The 24,249-nt window shown below is 39.3% G+C and overlaps 1 protein-coding gene across 3 annotated transcripts in view; it reads right to left on the reverse strand.

The window, feature by feature from the left end:
• dnah6 (dynein, axonemal, heavy chain 6) overlaps positions 1 to 24,249 on the reverse strand; it is a 408,231-nt gene that overhangs the window by 143,017 nt on the left and 240,965 nt on the right. For all 3 annotated transcript variants that reach the window (XM_072258211.1, XM_072258210.1, XM_072258212.1), the window contains 3 exons: positions 12,373 to 12,615; positions 9,922 to 10,089; positions 9,102 to 9,337 (listed from right to left, as the gene is read on the reverse strand). In XM_072258211.1, the coding sequence (XP_072114312.1) occupies positions 9,102 to 9,337; positions 9,922 to 10,089; positions 12,373 to 12,615 (647 nt within the window). The remainder of the gene's footprint in view (positions 1 to 9,101; positions 9,338 to 9,921; positions 10,090 to 12,372; positions 12,616 to 24,249) is intronic.

The following is a 24,249-nucleotide window of genomic DNA, read 5'->3' on the forward strand; positions in this document are numbered from 1 at the left end:
AGTTTAAATCCTCCTGAACAACAATAGCAAATGCTCCCCCTAGGACATTGGTTCCAGTCCAGCCCAGGTGCAGGCCGTCCTGTTTGTACCTGTCCCATCTCCTCCAGAACTGCTTCCAATGCCCCAGAAATTTGAATCCCTCCCCCTTGCACCATTTTTCAAGCCACGTAGAATTTGTCAGCTCTATCACAGGCACAAGCCTCCCCACCATCAAAGACATTTTGAAAAGGCAGTGCTTCAAGAAGTGGCATCCATCATTAAAGACCCTCACTAGCCAGGACATGTGCTCTTCTCATTATTATCCTCAAGGAGGAGATAACAGAGTCTGAACACCCAACTCAATATTTTAGGAACAGCTTCTTCTGTTTTTCCTTCAAATTTCTGAATGGTCTATAAATCTATGAATGCTATCTTTCACTATTTGTTTGTTTATTTATTTATTTTAAATTTTTTTTTATTACAAACAAAAAAACAACAAAAAAAGCACATCCACAAAAACCACGACCTTAACAAAATCTAATTAAATATTGAGCAGCAAAAGGGAGAAAAATATAAAGGCAAAAGTAAACATACACAGCAGAGGTGCACCGCATCAAAAAACCTTAGTCCTCACCCCGTAAGAAAGTCCAATACAGGGCCCCATATCCTTTCAAAGATGTCCTCTCTGTCCTCAATACATAGTCTCAGTCTCTCCAAATGCAAAGTATTTGCCAGTTCTCTCAGCCACAGATCGTACGTGGGCACAGAGTCCATTTTCCACATTTGCAGTATTAACTTCTTAGCAATCACCATGCCAAACAATACAGCCTTTTTTTCATACTTATTGGCTGAAGATAGGGAGCTTGCTGCTTCAGAGATGGCTATAAGTGGGTCTGGTTCCCACTGCTTCCCATAAGCCTCAGAGAAACAGTGAAAAATACTTTTCCAGTATGCATAAAGCTTACAACATGACCAGAATGAATGTGACAAGTTACTGTTCACAAATTTACATCTATTACAAACTGGTGAAACGTCAGGATAGAAAACTGTGCAACTTTTCTTTGGAATAATGAAGTCTATGTATTGTTTTAAACTGTATAAGTCTGTGTCTGACGTTGATCGAACAATCATGTATACTCTTTAAACACTCATCCCAGACCTCCTCTGTCAGTTCTATTCACAATTAATCCACCCATGCCTGTTTAAGACCTGCAGTATTCACCCGAGCTCCATTATGTAGGATCTGATAGGAATAGGATACCGCACTACGAGTAACAGGATCAAATTTATTTATTGCCTCCAGGGACTCATGTTTGTCTAAAACTTCGAAGTTAGATATATATTTCCTAACATAATCTCGAATTTGTAAATACCTAAGAAAACTAGATGCAGGGATATCGTAAACTGCTTGTTACTGCGCAAATGAGGCAAAGTTTCCTTTAATATATAGGTCACTTACACTACAGATGCCTCTCTGTTTCCAGGTAGATAAAGCAGTATCATTCAGGCCAGGCAAAAAGGAATGATTGTCACAAATCGGAGTGTTAATATAAGTTTTTGGGGCCTTAATGTGTAGTTGAATCTGCTTCCAAATTCTTATAGAGCTGCCAACCACGAAGCTGTTACTAAAATGTGACTTATTAACTGCAGTGGGGCTATTAAAGAGAGCCGGTAAGGAAGTCTTTTTACAAAGCACTTGGTCTGTGAGTAACCATGCTGGACACGCGTCTGAGGTAGAGGGTGGGCCCCTTTTCCACCATGCGAGAATGGTTAGGTGGGCAGTCCAGTAATACATTTTAACGCCCAGTAGGGCAAAACCACCTGCTTCCTTGGGCTTTGACCAGTGCTTTTTAGTAATTCTAATGGCTTTATAATTCCAAATGAAGGGAATAATAATTGAATCCAATTGCTTAAAATATGACAGAGGAATAAAACAAGGAATTGACTGGAAAAGATGAAGAAATCGTGGCAGTACAATCATCTTGATTGCGTTAACCCTCCCCACCAAAGGAATTGGAAGGGCTTTCCAAAAGTCAATATTGCATTTAACCTGCTCAACTTTGTTTCGCCAATTCACTTGCAAAAGGTCATCGGGTTTTTTTTGTAACAGTCACACCAAGATAGGAAAAACTATCATGTTATTTTAAAGGGAATGGACTGTAAATATGCTGTATTAACCACTACAGTGACTGGCATTAGTTCACTCTTATCCCAATTAATAGAGAAACCTGAGAAACTACCAAAGTTATTAATTAGAGTCAGAAGGGCAGGTATTGATGTTTGTGGGCTGGAGCTATATAAAAGGACATCGTCAGCATATAATGAAAGGTGATGTTTTTTTTTATTGTAGCAACATTTTGTGTACTGCTGTCACAAAACAACACATTTCATGATATATGCCAGTGATAATAAACCTGATTCTGATTACTACAACTTAAGTACTATATGTGTTCAGTCCAACTTAGACCCACAATCCTATTTTCCCCTGTGAATTAATCACCTTTAGTGTACATCCACATGTTTAGAACATAGAACAGTACAACACAGGAACAGACTTTTCAGCCCACAATGTTGTGCCAAAACAATTAAATTAGTAATCAAATGGCCAGCTAAACTGATCTCTTCAGCCTACTGGATGGCCATATCCCTCCATTTTCCTCACATTCATGTACCTATCTAAACTTCTCTTAAAAGTCCCTAATGTATCCTGCTCTACCACCATCCCATGGCAGTGCATTCCAGGCACTCCCCACTCTATGTGTTAAAAAAAACTTGCCCCTCACATCTTCTTTGAAATTATCCCCCTCTCACCTTGAATGCATGCCGTCTGGTATTATACATTTCAACCCTGGGGAAATGCTGCTGTCTATCTACTTTACCTATGCCTCTCATGATACTATAAATCTCTATCAGTTCTCCCCACAGTCTCCACTGCTCCAGAGAAAACAACCTAAATTTATCCAGCCTCTTGTAAAAGCACATGCCCTGTAATCCAGGCAGCATTCTGGTAAATATTTTCTGCACCTTCTCCAAAGTCTTGACGCCTTTCCCATAATGGGGCAACCAGTACTGTATGCAATACTCCAGATGCAGCCCAAGCAGAGTTTTATAAAGCTGCCACATAATTTCCTCAATTATTTCTGGTTTTTGAAGTTCCTTTGGAATATGTTTGTTACACTTTCTCGTTCTCCATTCTTTGGAGTTTAAGGAGTGAACTTGTTTAAATATCCAAGATCCAAAGGGAGAGGATTTATAGGGTAGATGTGGAAATAATTTCATTCTTGAGAGAGTCACAAACAAATAGATCCAGCTGCAGAATTTCAGGAAATTTGTCTTTGATGGAGTGAAATAGGCTGTTAGGATGCTGGAGCAGGAATCCAATCACAGACCTAGTACGGTGCACACAGTGATATTAATTGAGTAACAAATCCCGAGGTGCAAACAAAGTCAGCATCAAAGTTCAGGCAGAGATCAAAACATCCAAAGAAATCCAAAAACCAGCATCAGGAAACAGGCAGAGTCGATATTCAGACTGACAGAGTATGAATGCTAGAAAGGCTCAGGAAAATTCACTGGCACAATCTGGCAACAAACAAGTGAAAACACAGGACTAAAATACACTGGGCAATAAACAGAGAGGCAGATGATAGGTGGAGCACAATGAGACAGAAGTGACAGCAAAACAGGTAATAATGAGAAACAGGTGAGAGGCAGAGTACTCAGTAATACAGGGGCTGGAGTAGAGCAGGAGCAGGGACAGGAGCACATGGGGCATGAAAACAAACAAACAAGGGCACATATAATACGCACATCAAAGTTGCTGGTGAACGCAGCAGGCCAGGCAGCATCTCTAGGGAGAGGCAGAGTCGATGTTTCAGTCCGCGACCCTTCGTCAGGACTAACTGAAGGAAGAGCTAGTAAGAGATTTGAAAGGGGGAGGGGGAGGGGGAGGGGGAGGGGGAGGGGGAGGGGGAGGGGGAGGGGGAGGGGGAGATCCAAAATGATAGGAGAAGACAGGAATACAAAACCACAGACTGACAGCTAGAGGGAAAACACACAAAAAGACAAAGTTCAACTGGAGGTACTGACATAGGTATTTGAAAGATAATTGAATGTTACAAGGAACTGGCAAAGAAGAGGAGTTGAAGCCAACATATGGTAGATCTGTCATGATGATACCGACTGATGGAGCATGCTTGAGGGTCTACTCCTACTCCTACTTATTGTGTTCTTGTCTGACATTTCAAATCCAAAAAGGTAAATATTCTTCACATTCTCATATCCTTTATTAAAAGTCTATAGCTATTACAGCACTATATCACCTGAAAATGTTGGTGGAGGACTCGTGATGGTAATACCATTGAATCTTAGAGACAGATGGCTAGTGCCTGGCACATGTATGGTCCAAACGATACTTGCCATTTGTCAACTCATATCTGAAACTTGCTACATACTGATGTACGCTGTTTCAGTGGCTGACAAGTTGCAAATGGAATTGAACATGGTGCAGTCAGAGATACAGTTATATAGCACAGAAACAGGCCCTTCAGCCCAAGTAATCCACACCAACTAAGATGGTGAAGTGAAGTGTCCCATTTGCCTGTGTTTGACCCATGAGCCTCTAAAACTGTCCTATTCATGTACTAGTCCAAACGCCTATTAAACATTGTAATTGTGCTCATTCTACAACTCCTCTGTCAGCTCTTTCCATACCCACTATCCTCTGTGAGAACTGCTTGCATCTTAGGCCTTCTTTAAATCTTTCACCCTTCACTTAAAACCTGTGCCCTCTAGATTTGGACTGCCCCACCCTGGGAAGAAGAGTGTGACTATCCTGTTTATCTATGTCCTTCATGAATGTAGAAAGCTCTAGAAGATCACCTCCCTTCTCCTCCAAGCAAAACAATCCCAGCCCATCCACAACTCCTACAGCTATATCCACCTTCTTTAGAGTGACCATTAACTCCATCTGCTGGTCAGTTTTCCCCATTGAGTATAGCTTCTCCAGGATTCTTTGGTGCCAAACTCCATTAAATGCTACCTTGATGTCAAGTCCAACCATTTATACCTCACCAATGGAGTTCAATTCTTTTCTCCCAGATTTGCTGGGATGATGTTTGGAACTTAATGTTCCTGCCAAAATCAAAACAGGGCAGGTTATAGGTGAAGCAACACACACAAAATGCTGGAGGAACTCAGCAGGCCTGGTAGCAGCTATGCAAAAAAGCAGTCAACGTTTCAGGCCGAGAGCCTTCAGCAGGACCGGAGAAAAAAATATGAGGAGTAGATTTAAAAGGTGGGGGGAAGAGAAAGAGAAACACAGGGTGATGGATGAAATTGAGAAGGAGAGGGATGAAATGAGCTGGGAAGTTGATTGGTGAAAGAGATACAGGGCTGGAGAAGGGAGGAGCACCAGAGGAAGCGACTAGCAGGCAAGGAGATAAGGTGAGAGAATAGAGAAGGGGGGAGGTTGGGGGCTTCTGTGTTAGTGGAAGTCCGAGAAATTGATGTTCATGCCATCAGATTGGAGGCTATCCATATGGAATATAAAGTGTTGTTCTCCAACCTGAGTGCAGCCTCACTGTGACAGCTATCCTAATTTCTGTAGACAAGAATACTTGGGGAATTTTGCACATTGTCAGGTGGATTGTAACAGTATGGATTGATTTAACTAGAGGCATGGCTATTTCTGGAGCAAACACTTAGCACTTTAGCTGAAATGTTGTCGGTCAGTTAACCTCCACTGTACCCAGTGGTCTCAACCATATCTTGATATCATGTGAAAGTGGCCTCCGTAATTGTGGAAACTGTTGGGGATTGGTTTATATCCTTGGAATTTCTGACTAGACACTAAGCCAGTTCAGAGGGCAGTTGAGATATTATTGTGGGTCTGGAAGCCTCCTTCAAGCCTGTGAACTAGAGCTTCTAGACCATGCAGCGATTTAACCAGTCGGGATGCTCACCTTCATACATCTGTAGAAATTTCCCAGTCTTTGGAGACATACCAAATCTCCTCAAACTTCACTGAAGATCATAATCAAAGAAGATTTGTTTTAATAACAGCTTAATGATGGGAGTTGAATTCAAGTCTCCGATGCCAGCCCTCATCTCTGGATTACTAGTCCTGTAATTTAACTTCAATACTTTCTTAGATCTAAGCCAAAAAATAATGACCCACTCGGAATAGCATTCAATTAGCACAGCATTTTGATCCTTTGTTTTCAAATAATAAAATTAGCAATCAACACTTTCCTCTGAAGCAAATCCTCTACTCCATAACCAATAGACCACAATCAGTAAGGATAAGCAGCAACACCATCACAATTATACAAAACACTGATAGTCCACAAGTTTGTATCCTCAACCCCTTAGTCTACTCCCATTACACTCATGATTGCTCTAACAGGTTTACAGATGATATCACTTTAGTGGGTTATATTTCAAATAACGAGGAGTCAAGATACAGAAGTTGATAAAAAGCTTAGTAATATGGTGTCATGACAACAAATTTCCCTCAGTGTCAGAAAAACAAATGAGCTGGTCCTTGACTTCAGGAAGGGGGGGCAATACTCATGTTCCTGACTTCATCAACAATGCTGAGGTTGAGAAGGTTCAGAACTTCAAGCTCATAAGAGCAAACATTACCAATATCCTGTCCAGGTTCAACTATGCTAATGCCATGGCCAAGAAAGCTAACCAACTCCTCTACTTTCTCGGAAGCTGATGAAATGTGGCATGACCTTATTGACCCTTACCAAATTTTAGCAATAGAAAGCATCCAATCCAGATGAATCACATTCAAACATTGCTTTGATCAGACACTTCCAGACTGCAGATCCCGCCGTCTTCAACTCTGGTTCCAATGGCCATGGACACCTCCAGACCACAGATATCAATGTTGCCAACTCCAGCTCCAATGACCCCAGGTGGCTCCAGAATGCAGAGCTCACTGTCAACCCCAGCCAGTTACCCTCTACTATCATCTTCCTCCATCTCCAACTCATCCTCACCCTCAACAATTTCTCTCTCAGCTCCTTCCGCTTGCTCCAAACACAAGGTGTAGCCATGGGCACCTGCATGTACACCAGCTATGCTTGCCTTTTTGCTGGCCACATGGAGTAATCCATATTCCAAGCCTTCCCTGATAATGCTCTCCAACTCATTCTGTGCTACATTGATGGCCTCATTGGTGCTGCTTTCATGCACCTATGCTGAGCTCATCAATTTTATCAACTTTATCTTCAAATTCCACTCTGCTCTCAAATTCATTTGGTCAATTTCTGACACTTCTCTCCCCCTCCTTGATCACTCTGTCTCCATCACTGGAAACAGACTATCTTGACTATAACTCTGCCCACACAGTCTTTGGTAACAATGCCATTCCCTTTTCTCAGTTCTTTCATCTCTGGCGCATCTGTTCCCAAGATGTGGCTTTCTTTTCCAGGACGTCAGAGTTGTGCTACTTCTCCAAAGAATGGTGTTTAACTTCATCCACTATTCATGTTGCCCTCAACCACATCTCCTCCATTTCCTGGACATCTGCCCTCACTGCACCTTCCTGCCACCTTAACAGGGATAGAGTTTCTCTCAACCTCACCTACCACCCCATAAGCCTCCACATCCAAAACAAAGTTCTCCACAATATCCTTCATCTTTAATGGGATTCTACTACAGACATATCTTTACATCCTTCCCCAATTTCCCCCACTCTCCACTTTCCACGGGGATTGCTGCCTCTGCGATTCCATTGTTCATTTGAGCCTTCCCACTAATCTCCCCCCGGTATTTACCACTGCAAACAGCAGAAGTGTTATACCTGCGCATTCACCTCCTCCCTCACTTCAATTCAAGCCCTCAAACATTCCTTCCAGGTGAGGCAACACCTCACCCGCAATTCTGTTGGGTGGTCTTCTGTATCTGCTGCTTCCGATGTGTCCTCCTCTATGGTGATGAGACCCGATGTCCATTGGTGGATCGCTGTGTTGAACGTATCAGCTCCATCTACAAAAAGTGGAATTTCCTGGAGGCTAACCATTTCAATTCCTATCCTCATTCCTGTTCTGACCTGATGGTTCATGACCTCCACAATGAGGCCATTCTCAGTTTGGAGGAGCAACACCTCATATTCGGTCTGAGTAGCCTTCAACCTGATGGCATGAATATTGATTTCTCCAACTTCCAGTAATGTCTTTCCCCTTTTCTTCATTTCCCCACTCTGGCCTCTTATCCTCATCAGCCTATCACCTCCCTTTGGTATCCCTCCTTCTTTCCTTTCTCCCATAATCTATTCTCCTCTCCTATCAGATTCCTTCTTCTCCAGCACTTTCCTTTTCCACTTATCATCTCCCATCTTCTTACTTCATTACCCCTCCCCCACCCACCTGACTTCACCTATCACATTTTAGCTTGTTCTCCTTCCTCTCTTCACACCTTCTTATTCTGGCATCTTTCCCTTTTTTTTCCAATCCTAATGAAGGATCTCGATCTGGAATGTCAACTGTTTATTAATTTCCATTGATGCTGCCTGACCTGCTGAGTTCCTTCAGCATTTTTGTACATGTTATTCTGGATATCTAGCATCTGCAGGATCTTTTGTTTACTCTCTGGATGAATAACGGCTTGGTATGGCAACTGCTCAGCCTGTGACACTAAGAAACTGCAGAATGTTGTGATCACAGCTCAGCACATCACGGAGACTACCCCTTCCTCTATGCACTCTGTCCATACTTCTCACTGCCTCAGTAAAGCAACTCAGGCATTCTTACTTCTCCCTTCTCCTGTTGGGCAGAAGATACAAAAGAATGAAAGTACAGTCCACTCGGTTCAAGAACAGCTTTTACCCTGCTGTTATAAGTCTATTGAATGGCTCCCCAGTGGAATGGAAGGATTTTAGATCTGACAATCTACTTTCTTATGTTCTTGTACCTTATTGTTTATCTGCAGTGCACTTTCTCTGTAACTGTTTCATTTTATTCTGCATTCTGTTATTGTTTTACCTTGTACTACCTCAATGTACTGTGTAAGATTTGATGTGTGTGAACAGTATGCAATCAGGCTTTTCACTGTGCCTCAGTAAATGATGGTAATAAACATTCAATTTAATATTCATAGTATCTACTCACTTTGCATTAAGTAAGATGCAAATGGCTTCCATAACAGTCATAACAAGATCGGGAGGCTTGGTGAATACCCTGACTTCAGATATATCAGCTTTGTCCAAAGAGTCAAGAGCTTTGTTTGCTGCATCTAAGGCTGGCATTGCTTCATCAAGATCTCGTTGTGCATCATCAGCTATTGCCTGGGTCTCTGCAGCTTTTACCTTTGCTTTCGCTTCATCATCCTGTACCACCCTGCGAATCTAGTGTGCATAGCAAAAAAAAAAATAGTCGTACAATAAAACCCCAATCACATCAAATTTGAGCACCATTTGGTTTGGATATTATTAAAACATTCAACACAGAGGCTACTATAACCGTGACATGTTCTGAAAACTATCATATTAATGTACAATAAATATTGCAAAATAGTGACTTTAAATTTTAACAACCTAAGCCAATGTAAATCAGTAAATTGTCAATCTAATTATTCTTCAAATATGTCCTACAAAATGCTGGATCAGATTCTGTCAGCTAACCTTTAACCTACCATCCATTTCCAAACCCTTTCACTCTATTATCACTTCTTTGACATCCTACCTTCTTTTGTGCAAGTCCAGATTTTACTTTCTTCTGTTAAATTTATGATTTTGTCACAGACTCCCTGTGTGCCTCAAAACAACAATGTATCTAATCCTTGATTTTTATCTCACCATGAACTAAACCAATATTCTGCATCTTTCCCAAGAAAGCTGTGAAAAAGGTTAATTATAAGAAACAGCAATTCATGAACCCATAACTAACAATCATGTGCATTCTTTAAAATTATTCTCTTCATATTGCTTACCTGGTCTGCCTCTGCATGGTCCACACTTATTTTTTCCATCAAAGCATTTACATCAATTGATTTTTGTTGAAGAATTGGCTCTAGAGCTGAAAGATCAACTTTCATTTTGTCTACCAACACATTAGTCTCCAGCAATTTAGTGAGGCCATTCTTCACACGATCCCGAGCCTACATTTATATCAGAAATGTTACGATTAATTCAGTAAGTGTGTTAATTCCCAGCAATCCTTCCAGAACTAGATTTCACCTGTCTCTTGCTTTCTCATTCTGCTAGCCCATCTGTAGCTTCCCGCAGTTTATTCTTTTCTTTCTTACTGCATTCCACATTTCTAAATTTCACAATACTTGCAAATTTGGGAATTTCACTCACATATAACAAAAAACAGATAGTGGTCCTAGCAATAATCCATGATAAACATATAGTTTATTCTCCTCCAATTTGACATAACCATTTATCATTATTCTCTATTTTCTGCCCACAATTATCTTCCCATGCACATTTGTACTATAAGTTTGCAAATCAGCCTTTGTACCTACTGAAAATTCAAGCAAATCATATCAATGGCATTCCCTTTATCTGTCTTCACTGTCACCTTATTTAAAAAGTTCAGTTTAGTCAAACAAAATTAGCTTACTCTTCAATATCAACTCAAGCTTTTCCAAGCGCCAATTATTTATTCTAGATACTTATAACTACAAGCACAGACCAAAAGCTGGATATTCTGCAAAGGGTGATTCATCTCATGACTCCACACATATCAGTCATATGCGGAAATACTTCATGTGTCAGGGGAAAAAACAGGTTTATCAACACTCAAGAGGTTAACACATAAATATTTAGTCATTCCATCAGTGGTATACACTGGCTGCCAAAGATTATTTGGCAGTATCACCCACACATTACTCTGTTGCCTAGAATGAGAACAGCAGCAAGCATAGAGGAGCCAGCAACTGATATTTAAATATGACATTACATACATGACTTGATTAAGAATAAATCATAATTCCTTCATAATTTACTAAGTAAAAGACTTAATGTTCCCACTGAAGAATTCTAGCCAAGAAGTAATTTCAATACAGCCAGCAGTTCACCACTATCTTTTCAAGGGCAATTAGAGGTGGACAATAACTGCTAGCCTTGTTCCGATACCCATCTTGAAAAAAAATTCAAGTCAAATATTCACAGTAAAGCTACACCAAGTAATTGTGTTAATGAATTGGTTAATCTGAAAAAGAATTTTAAAAGAAGACTGTGCCACCACATTTTCAGGTTAGCTGTGTTATTGTTCTCTAACTGGATCCTGGTAATTCCATTGTTCATTCTGAAGCATTCCTCCCTTCCCTCATTCTTTATTCTTCTCTAGCATTCCCACTTGGCCACCATCTTCATTCTTTCCTCTTTTCCCTCTTCTTCCTTCGTGCTTCAGTTCATTTCATATAAACCTTTTCATGGTGTCCAACCTCCCCAGTACCTCATCTTGAGAGGACATCAGCCATCCAATCCCTTTAAACTGCTGTTACTTCTGATTTTTTAAAAATAATTCATCATCTTTTCGCTGTTCTGCTAACAATTCCCTATGCCCCGTCCTTTTGGTTTTCTTTATATTTCTGCTTTTCCACCTTCTACGAGAAGACTCCAGGGGCACAGAACTCTCTTCCCTCTCAGCCTATTTAATCTTGATTCCCAACATGCAATGTAACAGATCAATTAGTGGAAGATATATACTTCTGACCTGACCAAAATTACTGCCTATAAATTTCAGAGACACAGAACCTTCTAGTGCTGCGCTATTAATTAGCTAAAAATTCATTTGTCTTTGTTGTAAGCCAATGGCAAAATTATAAGCTGTTTACACTATTGACCTCCTCAAAACAACAAGACAATAAAACACCTTAACAAGCACTGCAGAAGCTAAGCAGATGTAAACAATATTGTATAGAAAAAGATTAAGCTGCTGTCCAAATATTGTTGTCTGTAAATTCACCATCCAGGACATGCCCTCTTCTCATTGCTAACCACTGGAAAAATATGGCAGTAACTATTCAGAAAGAACTTCAGATAAAGCAAGTCAGAAGCACCTCTTTCTCCTTCACATCAGATTTCAGAATGGTCCATGGACACTACCTTGTCATTCCTTGTTTTATTTTTTTGCACATTTTATTTGGTTTCATAATTTATAGTTTCACTACAAATTTCACATTATTTAAGTCAGTGATTCTGATTCTCATTAAATATTCTTATATGATGGCTACAGTATTGCATTTTACCTCTGAAGTACGTTCAAGTTACTGACTAGATGAATTTCTGTGTTAGCTGACTTTATTTTTTATAAGTTGCAAAACCTTTACTTAAATAATGTTTGATTGAAAGTGTTTTAAGGAAATTACAACTTAATTAGAAATAAAATTTATCTTCTCAGTTTTGAAGAAAACAACAAAGACTCTCCTTACCGAAATAAGTTCATTCCGTTTCTCCTGTAGCTTTACCAGGTACAAGTTAATCAGCTCAAGGTAAGATGTGGGTGTTGTGTAGTATCTTCGTCGCAACTCTGCATAATATTGCTCTGCAATATCAGTTACACTGGTGTGGACTTGTACACACATTTCAGAAAATTTATCCTTCATTTCATCGCTGCCAAGGTCGACTGTTGCAAAAAAGTTTTTAGATACAGAAAGAAGAGCTTCCCGTGGCCACTGAAGTAAAGAAATGAATTTAATTAATTGTTTACCATTAACAAAATCAGAAATGTTCATAGAATTTGCATTATTTATTAACATGGGTGGACAAATAACACAGCATGTTTAAGCATTAGCAAACTGAAAGCAAATTGTCCAAACCACAGTATGTGTGACTAAGCAAGTGGGCAATTAAAAACACAACCCTGGGAGCTAGCTGCCTTTATGGTAAACTTTTAGCTTGCTCATGGTAAACTTATCAAAGATACTGGAAAGGATTTCCTTTCTAATATGCAATCAGTGGTCACTTTATCAAGTACCTCCTAGACCTAATAAAGTGGCTACTGAGTGTTATGTTCATGGCCTTATACTGCTGTAGGCCATCCACTTCAAGGATTGATGTGTTGTGCATTCAGAGATGCTCTTCTACACACCACTGCTGTTATGTGTGGTTATTTGAGTTACTGTCACCTTCCTGTCAGCTTGAAACAGTCTGGCCATTGTCCCCTGACCTCTCTCATTAACAAGGTGTTCTGAACTATGCTCTAGAGACTGTGTGCTTGAAAATCTCAGGAGATCAGTAGTTTCTGAGATACTCAAACTACCTTGTCTGGCACCAACAATCATTCCACAGTCAAAGTCACTGAGATCACATTTTGTCCCATTCTGATGTTTGGTCTGAACAATGACGGAACCTCTTACCCATGTCAGCATGTTTTTATGCATTGAGTTGCTGCCTTATGATTAGCAGATTATATATTTGCATTAACGAGCAGGTGTACAGGTGTACCTAAAAAAGTGGCCACTGAGAGCATGTATCTTTGTGTTCCAGTGGCACCATCAAGATTCAACTGAAGAAGTTATTTAGTATTCTAGAAACTATTAAATTGATTATATTCCAGAGTTTTAAAACTATTTTTCTAGTTGTGGATGTTATCAGCAAGGGTAACTTTTAATATATCTAATTGCTCTTGAGAAATTGGTGGAGTGAACCATTACATTCTTTGAGAGAAGGTATTCCTCATCATACAGAATGTTCCAAAATATAGACCCAGCAACAATGAAACATCAGTGATGTACTTCCAGGTCAGAATAGTGTGCAAATTGAAGGTCGTGGTGCTCCTGTGTATCTTCTTGTGAGGGAGGTCAAGATTTCAGAGACAAAGTAAGTACCTGCAATGTAATTGATATTTATACTCAATGCTTTGGTGACAGAGGGAAGGAATGTTGTGCTGGAGTGCCGGATGGAATACTAATCTGGCAAGCTGCTTTGTCAAAGTTCAAAGTTCAGAGATTCATTTTTGTAAGCATACTCAATAAATCCATAATAGAATCAATGAAAGACTGCACCAACTTGAGCATTCAACCAATATGCAAAAGACAACAAAACTGCAAATACGAAATGAAAAGTCCCTGTAAGTCAGTCCATAGGTTATGTGAATATTTCAATGATGGGGCAAGTGAAGTTGAGTGAAGTTATCTCCTTTGGTTCAGGAGCCTGATGGTTGAGGGGTAATAGCTGTTCATGAACCTGGTGGTATGAGTCCTGAGACTCTTGGTACCTTATTCCTAATAGCAGCAGCCGGTGTCAATTTCTTGAATAAGACCATAGGACAAAGGAGCAGATTTAGGCCATACAGCCCACTAAGTCTGCTCCATCATTGAGAATCAAAATCAGAATGATGTTTAATATCACTGGCAAATGTCATGAAATTTATTGCTTTGCACCAGCAGTACATAGCAATACATAATAAAATATTATAAATTACAATAAGAAATATGCTGTGTCTGTACAACTACATATCAAATAAATAAATGCATGCACTTAGAGGTGAAGTTAACTTGTATATTTACCTTACAGAGAGAGCAACAAATCAATACACATGGGTAAGTTATCAGTCAATAATTCGTGCTGAGAGGAGTCAATGTGCAAAAAGAAATAGATCCATACCCTACAAAATATATTCTTAAAAATTAAGTTAAATAAGAAGTGTAAGAAGAGAGCAAGAAAAACATTGCCTTGAGCAGTAGCCAACTTGGAGATCAGAAGCACGAGAAACCGTACCTCACTCAGTTTCGCTGATTAAGTAGAAAAGGCAGCAACTCTCGGCAGTTTGAGGTTTTGAGCAGTGGCTAATTTGGAGACTGGAAGCCCGAAAAGACATAGTTCACACAGTTTCACTGACTGAGTAGAAAAGACACAAAGCACACAGCAGTTTGGTGCTTTGAGCAATGGCTAATTAGCATACAGGAGTGATTGACAAGAACAAATTAAAGTAAAGCAGGAGAAAGAGGAGCAATCATTGTCGGAGCAGTCATCATATGAGTTGACAGAGTTAGAATAGGGATCTTGAGGCTTTAGCTCTTCAAGGCATCAGCAAGAAGAGGCTTGAGTGAGAGAAGCTGAAAACACTGTTGGTAGAGTTTTTCTTCTTCATATTTTATGGTTTTTCCTTCTTTATATTTGCTCAGTTAGGAGCAGTAGGAATGCCATTCGGGATAGTGGAATACTCCTCTTGTGGGATGTGGGAAGGCAGGAAGGATTGCTCCAGTGTCCCTGACAACTTCATCTGCGAGAAGTGCATCCAGCTACAGATTCTAACACTCTGCATAAGGAGTTGGAGCTGGAACTGGATGAACTCCAGATCATTCAGGAGGCTGAGGGGGTGATAGATAGGACACATAGAGAGGTATTGTAGTTACACCCAAGGTGCAGGATGCAGGACGCAGGACACAGGAACCTGAGTAACAGTCAGGAAGGGAAAGGGCATAAAGAGCCAGTGCAGAGTACCCCTGTGGCCATCCCCCTCACAACAGGTATGCCACTTTGGATACCATGCGGGGGTGGGGGTATGATTAGCAGAGCAAAGTCACATCAGTTAGGTCTCTGGCACTGAGTATGGCTGCGTGGCTCAGAAGGGAAGGAGGGAGAAGAGGTGAGCTGTGGTGATAGGGAATTCATTAGTTCGGGAAACAGAAAGGAGGTACTGTGGATGAGAATAAGATTTCCAGATGTTATGTTGCCTCCCGAGTGCCATGGTCTGGGACATCTTGGATCAAGTCCTCAGCATCCTTAAGTGGGAGAGTGAACAGCCAGAGGTCGTGGTCCATGTAGGTAACAATGACATAGATAGGAAGAGTGACGAGGTTCTGCAAAGTGAGTTCAGGGAGTTAAATGCTAAGTTAAAGGAAGGACCTCTGGGTTGTGATCTCAGGATTGCTACCCATGCCACGTGCCAGTGAGGCCAGAAATACTAAGATTATACAGTTTAATATGTGAATAAGGTGTTGGTGTAGTAGGGAAGACATAAGATTTTTGGGCTATCTTCCAGGGAAGGTGGAACTTGCACAGAAGAGATGGCTTTCACCTGATATGGGAGAGGACTAATATCCTAGCAGGAAGGCTTGCTAGTTCTGTATGGGGTGGGGGGAGTTAAACTAGAAGTACAGGGGGATGGAAACCAAAGTGCTAGAACAGATAGTGGAGATTATGTAAAGACAGATGTTGTTAAGACCTCAGATAAAGTCAGGATTCAAAAGGTTGAGCATGGTGTAACTAATGTCCTGAGTTGTGTATACTTCAATGCAAGAAGTATCGTAGAAAGGCAGATGAACTCTGCATGGATCAACACCCGGAATTATGATATTGCAGCCATTAGTGAGACTTGGTTGCAGGAGGAGCAGGACTGGCAGCTCAGTATTCCAGGGTTCTGCTATCTTAGATATGACAGAGTGGGAGGGATTAAAGGAGGAGGAGTGGTGTTACTAGTCAAAGAAAATATCATGGCAGTCATCAGTTAGGACAGACTGGAGAACTCATCTAGTGAGCCTTATGGGTAGAACTGAGTAATAAGAAAGGTATTTAGAGGAACAAATTTGTAGAGAGATCACAGACTGTTGCAAGAGACATAATGTTATAGTGGGTGATTTTAACTGTCCACATGTTGACTGGGACTTCCAATCTGTAAAAGAACTGGATGGGATAGAGTTGGTCAAATGTGTTCAAGAAATTTTTCTTGATCATACATAGAAGTCCCAACAAGAGAGAGTGCGATACTTGATATGCTATTACGGAATGAGACAGAGTAGGTGACAGAAGTTTGTGTAGGTGAACACTGCATCTTGTGATCGTAATGCCATTAGTTTCAAAGTAAATATGCAAAAAGATAGTCTGGTCCATGAGCTGAGATTAAAATTGGAGAAGTCATAGTCATTCTTTATTGATCTCGGGGGAAATTGGTTTTCGTTACAGTTGCACCATAAATAATAAATAGTAATAGAACCATAAATAGTTAAATAGTAATATGTAAATTATGCCAGTAAATTATGAAATAAATTCAGAACCAGCCTATCGGCTCAGGGTGTCTGACCCTCCAAGGGAGGAGTTGTAAAGTTTGCTGGCCACAGGCAGGAATGACTTCCTATGATGCTCAGTGCTGCATCTTGGTGGAATGAGTCTCTGGCTGGATGTACTCCTGTGCCCACCCAGTACATTATGTAGTGGATGGGAGACATTGACCAAGATGGCATGCAACTTAGACAGCATCCTCTTTTCAGACACCACCGTCAGAGAGTTCAGTTCCATCCCCACAACATCACTGGCCTTATGAATGAGTTTGTTGATTCTGTTGGTGTCTGCTACCCTCAGCCTGCTGCCCCAACACAGAACAGCAAACATGATAGCACTGGCCACCACAGACTTGTAGAACATCCTCAGCATCATCTGGCAGATGTTAAAGGACCTCAGTCTCCTCAGGAAATAAGAGGCAGCTCTGACCCTTCTTGTAGACAGCCTCAGTGTTCTTTGACCAGTCCAGTTTATTGTCAATTCGTATCCCCAGGTATTTGTAATCCTCCACCATGTCCACACTGACCCCCTGGATGGAAACAGGGGTCACCGGTACCTTAGCTCTCCTCAGATCTACCACCAGCCCCTTAGTCTTTTTCACATTAAGCTGCAGATAATTCTGCTCACACCATGTGACAGAGTAACTCTTATGGCATCAGAAAGGATCTGGCAAGTGTGGATCGGGTCAGGCTGTTTTCTGGCAAAGATGTACTGTAGTTGATAAATGGGAAGCTTTACAAAGTGAACTTTTAAGAGTACAAAGCTTGAAAGTGCCCGTCAGCATAAAAGGTAAAGATAACAGGTGTAGTGAACACAAGGAAATCTGCAGATGCTGGAATTTCAAGCAACACACGTAAAAGTTGCTGGTGAACACAGCAGGCCAGGCAGCATCTCTAGGAAGAGGTACAGTCGACATTTCGGGCCAAGACCCTTCTCGGCCCGAAACGTCAACTGTACCTCTTCCTAGAGATGCTGTCTGGCCTGCTGCGTTCACCAGCAACTTTTAGGTGTAGCGAACATTGGTTTTCAAGAAATATCAAGGCTATGGTTAAGAAAGAAAAGGAGGTGCACTGCTGGTATAGGCAGATAAGAATACATAAGGTGCTTAGGGAGTATAAAAATGCAAGAGAACACTTAAGAAAGAAATCAAGGAGGCTAAAAGAAGGCATGAGTTTGCCTTAGCAGACAAGATGAAGGAGAATCCTAAGGGATTCTACAGGTATGTTAAGCAAAAGGATTGCAAGGGACAAAGTTGGTTGTCTGGAAGATCAGAATGGTAATCCATGCGTGGAGCCAAAAGAGGTGGGGTAAATTTTAAAATGTATTTTTTGCATCTGTATTTACTTTGGAGATGGACGCAGAGTCTGTAGAAGTGAGGCAAAATGGCATCAATTTCATGGACACTATACAGATTACAGAGGAGGAGATGTCTACTGTCTTGAGGCAAATTAGAACCCTGTTGGAGGCAAGTGCAGAAATTGTCGAGTCCCTAGCAGAGATATTTAAATCATTCTTGGTGACAGGTGAGGTTCAGAGGATTACAGCCAATGTTGCTCTGCTGTTCAAAAAGGCTCTGAAAATAAACCAGAAAATTATAGGCCAGTGAGAATGAGATCAGTAGTGGGAAAGTAATTGGAAGGTATTCTAAGGGACTGGATATATGCGTTTCAGATAGACATGGACTGATTAAGGATAGACAGCATGACTCTGTACATTGTAGATCATGTTTAACCAATAGAGTTTTTCAAGGAAGTTACCAGGAAAATTGATGAAGGCCAGGCAGTGGAAATTGTCCACATGGTCTTTAACATGACATTTGACAAGGTCCCCATTGAGAGGTTTGTCAAGAAGGTTCAGTCACTTGGCATTCAAGACGAGGTAGTAAATTGGACTAGATATTGGCTTTGTGGGAGAAACCATAGGGTGGTAGTAGATGGTTAGCTCTCTTAATGGAAGCCTATAATTACTGGAATGCTGAAGGGATTGGTGCTAAGTCCATTGTTGTTTGTCATTGTCATCTATATCAATGATCTGGATGATAATGTGTTTAACTGGTTCAGCAAATTTGTGAATGACACCAAGGATGTAATGGACAGTGAAGAAGACTATCATAGATTGCAGCAGGATCTGGACCAACTGGAAAAGTGGGCTAAAAAATGGCAGATAGAATTTAATGTAGGCAAGTGTGAGGTCTTGCACTTCGATTAGACCAACTAAGGTAGGTCTTATACGGTGAAATATTGGGCACAGAGGAGAACGGTAGAACCATGTGATCTGGGAATACAGGTTCATAATTCATTGAAAGTAGTGGCCCAGGTTGATAGAGTCGTAAAGAATGTTTTTGGCACATTGCCCTTCATAAATCAAAGTATTGATTACAGGGTATGGAATGTTATGTTGAAGTTGTGTGCAGTCCTGGTCACCTACCTACAGGGAAGATGTAATTAAAGTTTGAAAAACACAAAGAAAATTTACAAGGATGTTGCTGGGTCTGGAGATCTGATAAAAACTCAACTTCCCTTTGTGATGACCACAATTAATTTCTTGGTCTTACTGGCACTGAATGCAAGGTTATTGTTATGACACCAGTCAATCAGCTGACCTAGGTCAGTCCTCTATCATGGTTGATTTATTATCCCCCTCAACCCCATTCTCCTGTCTTCTCCCTGTAACCTTTGACACTCTTACTAATCAAGAACCTATCAATCTGGGGGCGTCACGTGATGACGTGGGATTGAGACGTGTAAATCCGGCTCTCCTGCAACAAATCAGTAAAGTACCGTTTAAATAAAACAAAGTTGGTAAATATTTTCTCAAAACTATTTATAAACTTTGTAAGACTACTTTACGATATGCCTCCTAAACTGCAACAAAAGAAGTCTGCTGTTGCGAAGCAGCCGCGAGACGGGAAGAAAAAAGGGCCTACTGCAACGATGGAGCCTCGGACTCAGGTTGGATCTCCTTCGGTAGAACAGGGAGCAATGGCGGTGGCAACGGTTGCTCCGAAGAAGACACCGGAAATGCGCATGCGCAAAGAAGAGCGCATGCACAAATCGACACAACGCAAACTACAAGAACCGACACCCACTGCAATTGAAAATGACTCAGAGTCAGAATTGGACTCTGCAGAGAACACAGATGAAGAAGAGGAGGAAGAATTGGAAGCGAGTGGAAGTAAAGGAGATGATAGAGACATAAGAGAGGCTCCTTTGCAATCAACGGCTGAATTAAGAAAAGTAAGAGAAGAGCTTAGAGATATGAAGAGGTGCTATAATAAAGTTATGGAAAGACAGGACAAAATGGAAAAGAAGCTTCAGAAGATGGAAAGAGAAATGGGGCTTATGAATGATAGAGTGGTAAAAACAGAAAGTGATTTGCTTGTTTGGAACTCGGAAAGAAACCGACTCTTGGAGAAAGTGGATATGTTGGAAAATTTCAGTAGACGAAATAATATTAAAATTGTTGGTCTTACAGAAGGTATGGAGGGAGAAAAGCCAATAGAATTTTTTCAAAGATGGATCCCGGATGTTTTGCAAATGGGAGAGGAGGCTCGACCAATTGAAATTGAGCGGGCACATAGAGCTCTAAGACCAAAACCAAAAGATGACCAATATCCACGATCGATTTTAATAAAATTCTTAAGATTTCAAGACAAGGAAAGGATTCTACAGGCAGCTGCTCAAGCTGCCAAAGATAGAAAAGGGCCGTTGATAATTAAAGGGAACAAAGTTTTTTTCTACCCTGATATAAGTTACGAACTTTTGAAGAAAAGGAAGAAGTTTAATCCAGTGAAAAAAACCCTATGGGATCATGGTTATCAATTTATACTGCGTTATCCTGCAACTTTGAAGATTTTTTTGCCTGGTGGAGAAAAAAGATTTTTTGATGACTACCAGAAAGCAGAGCAGTTTGTGCAAGATTTTCTGAATATTCACCAGATACAAGAACAAACTCAGGAGAGAGAGATAGATTGAAGATGAAGATTGGGTTAAAGAATGGACTTGTTGAATTTTTGAAGCTGGATGAATGTATAAATATATTATTAATTATATGAGGTGGGTAAGAAAGGTTAACACTGGAGGAAATTAGTTGGGAATAGTAATACTAATTTTGTCTATATATATATAACTTTTTTTGTTGCGGGGGAGCTGGATAAAGCACTGATCGATTGCTACGTTAATCATGTGTGCAAGCGTGGCTTTTGCCGCGACCCGTAAAAATGGAGGGGGGTAGTGTTGTGTATCCTTTCATTCACAACATTAGTGGGGGGGTATTTTGTTTTTTCTTTTTTTTCTATCTTTTTTTCCTTTTGCCTGGAAGGTTGGGGGGGGAACACATAGCAACATGGTGAAGTTTAAAGAAATTCCCCAAGGAACTATGAGAGTTGAGAAGATAAGTAATGTTTTAGATTGGAGTAACTTTGTTAAGAATAATGACTAATTTATTGAATTTTTTGAGTTTTAATGTTAATGGGCTTAATGGACCAGTGAAAAGAAAAAGAAACTTAACATATATTAAAAAAATGAAGATAGATTTAGCTTTTTTACAGGAAACGCACCTAACAGAAATAGAACATCAGAAACTAAAGAGAGATTGGGTGGGTAGTGTTGTTGCGGCTTCATTTAATTCAAAAGCGAGGGGAGTAGTAATTTTGATCAATAAAACGTTACCAATTAGAATACAAAATGTAATAACTGATTCTGCGGGAAGATATGTGATTATACATTGTCAACTTTTTTCCGAACTATGGACTTTTATGAATATTTATGCACCAAACGAAAATGATGCAAAATTCATACAAGAAGCTTTTTTGAATTTGGCGGATGCACATGAAAAAATATTAATTGGAGGAGACTTTAATTTTTGCTTAGACCCAGTCTTAGATAGATCAACCAAGGCTGTTATAAAATTGAAGGTAGTAAAATTAACTTTATCATTGATGAAAGATTTAAATTTGATTGATATATGGAGAAGAATCAATCCTAAAGAAAGAGACTATTCGTTCTATTCCCATAGACATAAAACTTACTCAAGGATAGATTTTTTTCTATTATCAATGCATATTCAACACAGAGTGAAAAATATGGAATATAAAGCAAGAATATTATCAGATCATTCTCCTTTATTAATGACAATAATAATGGCTGACAAGGAAGAAGTGGCTTATAGATGGAGATTTAATTCAACATTATTAAATCGTCAAAATTTTTGTGATTTTATGAAAAAGCAGATTCAATTTTTTTTGGATACAAATTTTCATTCAGTGGAGGATAAATTTATATTATGGGATGCGATGAAAGCATATCTTAGGGGCCAGATAATAAGCTATACGTCTAAAATTAAGAAAGAATATATGGCAGAACTAGATCAATTGGAAAAAGAGATTACAAGAATAGAAAAAGAATCTCAAAGATATATGTCAGAAGAAAAATGAAGACAACCTCAATAGGAAGTTACAATATAATACGCTTCAGACATATAGAACGGAAAAAGCAATTATAAGAACTAAACAAAGGTATTATGAGTTAGGTGAGAGAGCACATAAAATTCTTGCCTGGCAGTTGAAAACAGAACAAGCTTCCAAAACAATAAATGCAATTAGAACAAGGGCAAATAAAATATCTTATAAACCTCTTGAAATAAATGAAACCTTTAAAAATTTTTATTCTGAATTATATCAATCAGAGTCCCAAAATGATGTTAATGAGATAGAAAGATTTTTATCACAAGTTTCTCTTCCAAAATTGAATTTGGAAGAACAGAGGGGATTAGATATGCCTTTTACATTAAAAGAAGTTGAAGAAGCTTTAGGATCACTCCAAAGTAATAAATCTCCAGGAGAAGATGGTTTTCCGCCTGAATTTTATAAAAAATTTAAAGATTTATTATTTCCTCTTTTTATGGAACTAATACGTCAAGCAGAAAAAATACATAAACTTCCAGAATCTTTTTCAACAGCGATTGTAATAGTATTGCCAAAAAAGGACAGAGATCCTATGAAACCAACATCATACAGGCCTATTTCTTTATTGAATACGGATTATAAAATAATAGCAAAAATTTTATTGAATAGATTATCTAAATATTTACCGAAATTAATACATATGGATCAAACAGGATTTATTAAAAATAGACAATTGGCAGATAATGTAACTCAGCTACTCAGTATAATTCATTTGGCACAAAAAAGGGATGAGAAGAGTATAGTAGTAGCTTTGGATGCAGAAAAAGCATTTGATAGATTAGAATGGGATTTTTTATTTAAAGTATTAGAAAAATATGGGTTAGGAACATCTTTTATAAATTGGATTAAAACTTTAAATTCTAACCCTAAAGCTAAAGTAGTGACAAACTCTCAAATTTCAACACCATTCCAGTTAAAAAGGTCAACTAGACAAGGTTGTCCACTATCACCTGCTTTATTTGTATTGGCGATAGAGCCATTAGCAGAGCTAATTAGAATTGATCCAGATATTATGGGTTTTAGAGTTAACCAAGAGGAATATAAAATTAATCTTCTTGTCGATGATGTTTTGCTATATTTAACAAACCCACAACATTCGTTACATAAATTATCTTCTAGATTGGATGAATATGGGAAGGTATCAGGTTACAAAATAAACTGGGATAAAAGTGAAATTTTACCTCTTACTAAAGGAGACTATTGTCAATGTCGATTAGTAACCCAATTTAGATGGCCGGTAAATGGTATAAAGTATTTAGGTATAAGACTTGATAATGATGTAAAGAATTTATATAAATTTAATTATTTGCCACTGTTGAAAAAAATTCAAGAAGATCTCGACAAATGGATGACACTACCAATAACATTAGTAGGTAGAGTCAATGTTGTAAAAATGAATGTATTTCCTAGATTACAGTATTTGTTTCAAACATTACCAATACAATTGCCACAGAAATTTTTTCAAGAGTTAAATAAATGTGTGAGAAAATTTCTTTGGAAAGGTAAAATGTCAAGAATATCATTGGAAAAACTGACATGTAAATTTGGGTTAGGAGGATTACAACTTCCAAACTTTAAAAACTACTATAAAGCAAATCAACTTAGATTTATTGCATCTTTTTTCGACGATCAAAAACCAGCATGGATTAAAATAGAACTAGACAAGATAGGAGAAAATAAACCTGAAGATTTTATATATAAATGGGAATCTAAATGGATACAGGAAAAGAAAGAATCTCCTATATTAACACATTTGATTGATCTATGGAATAAGATAGATGTTGATAAGGAAACACAGAAATCTCTATTAGCAAGGAGACCTTTGTTCCAAAACAGACTT

The sequence above is a fragment of the Mobula birostris genome, chromosome 5, assembly GCF_030028105.1.
Source record: "Mobula birostris isolate sMobBir1 chromosome 5, sMobBir1.hap1, whole genome shotgun sequence".
NCBI classification, from domain to species: domain Eukaryota; kingdom Metazoa; phylum Chordata; class Chondrichthyes; order Myliobatiformes; family Myliobatidae; genus Mobula; species Mobula birostris.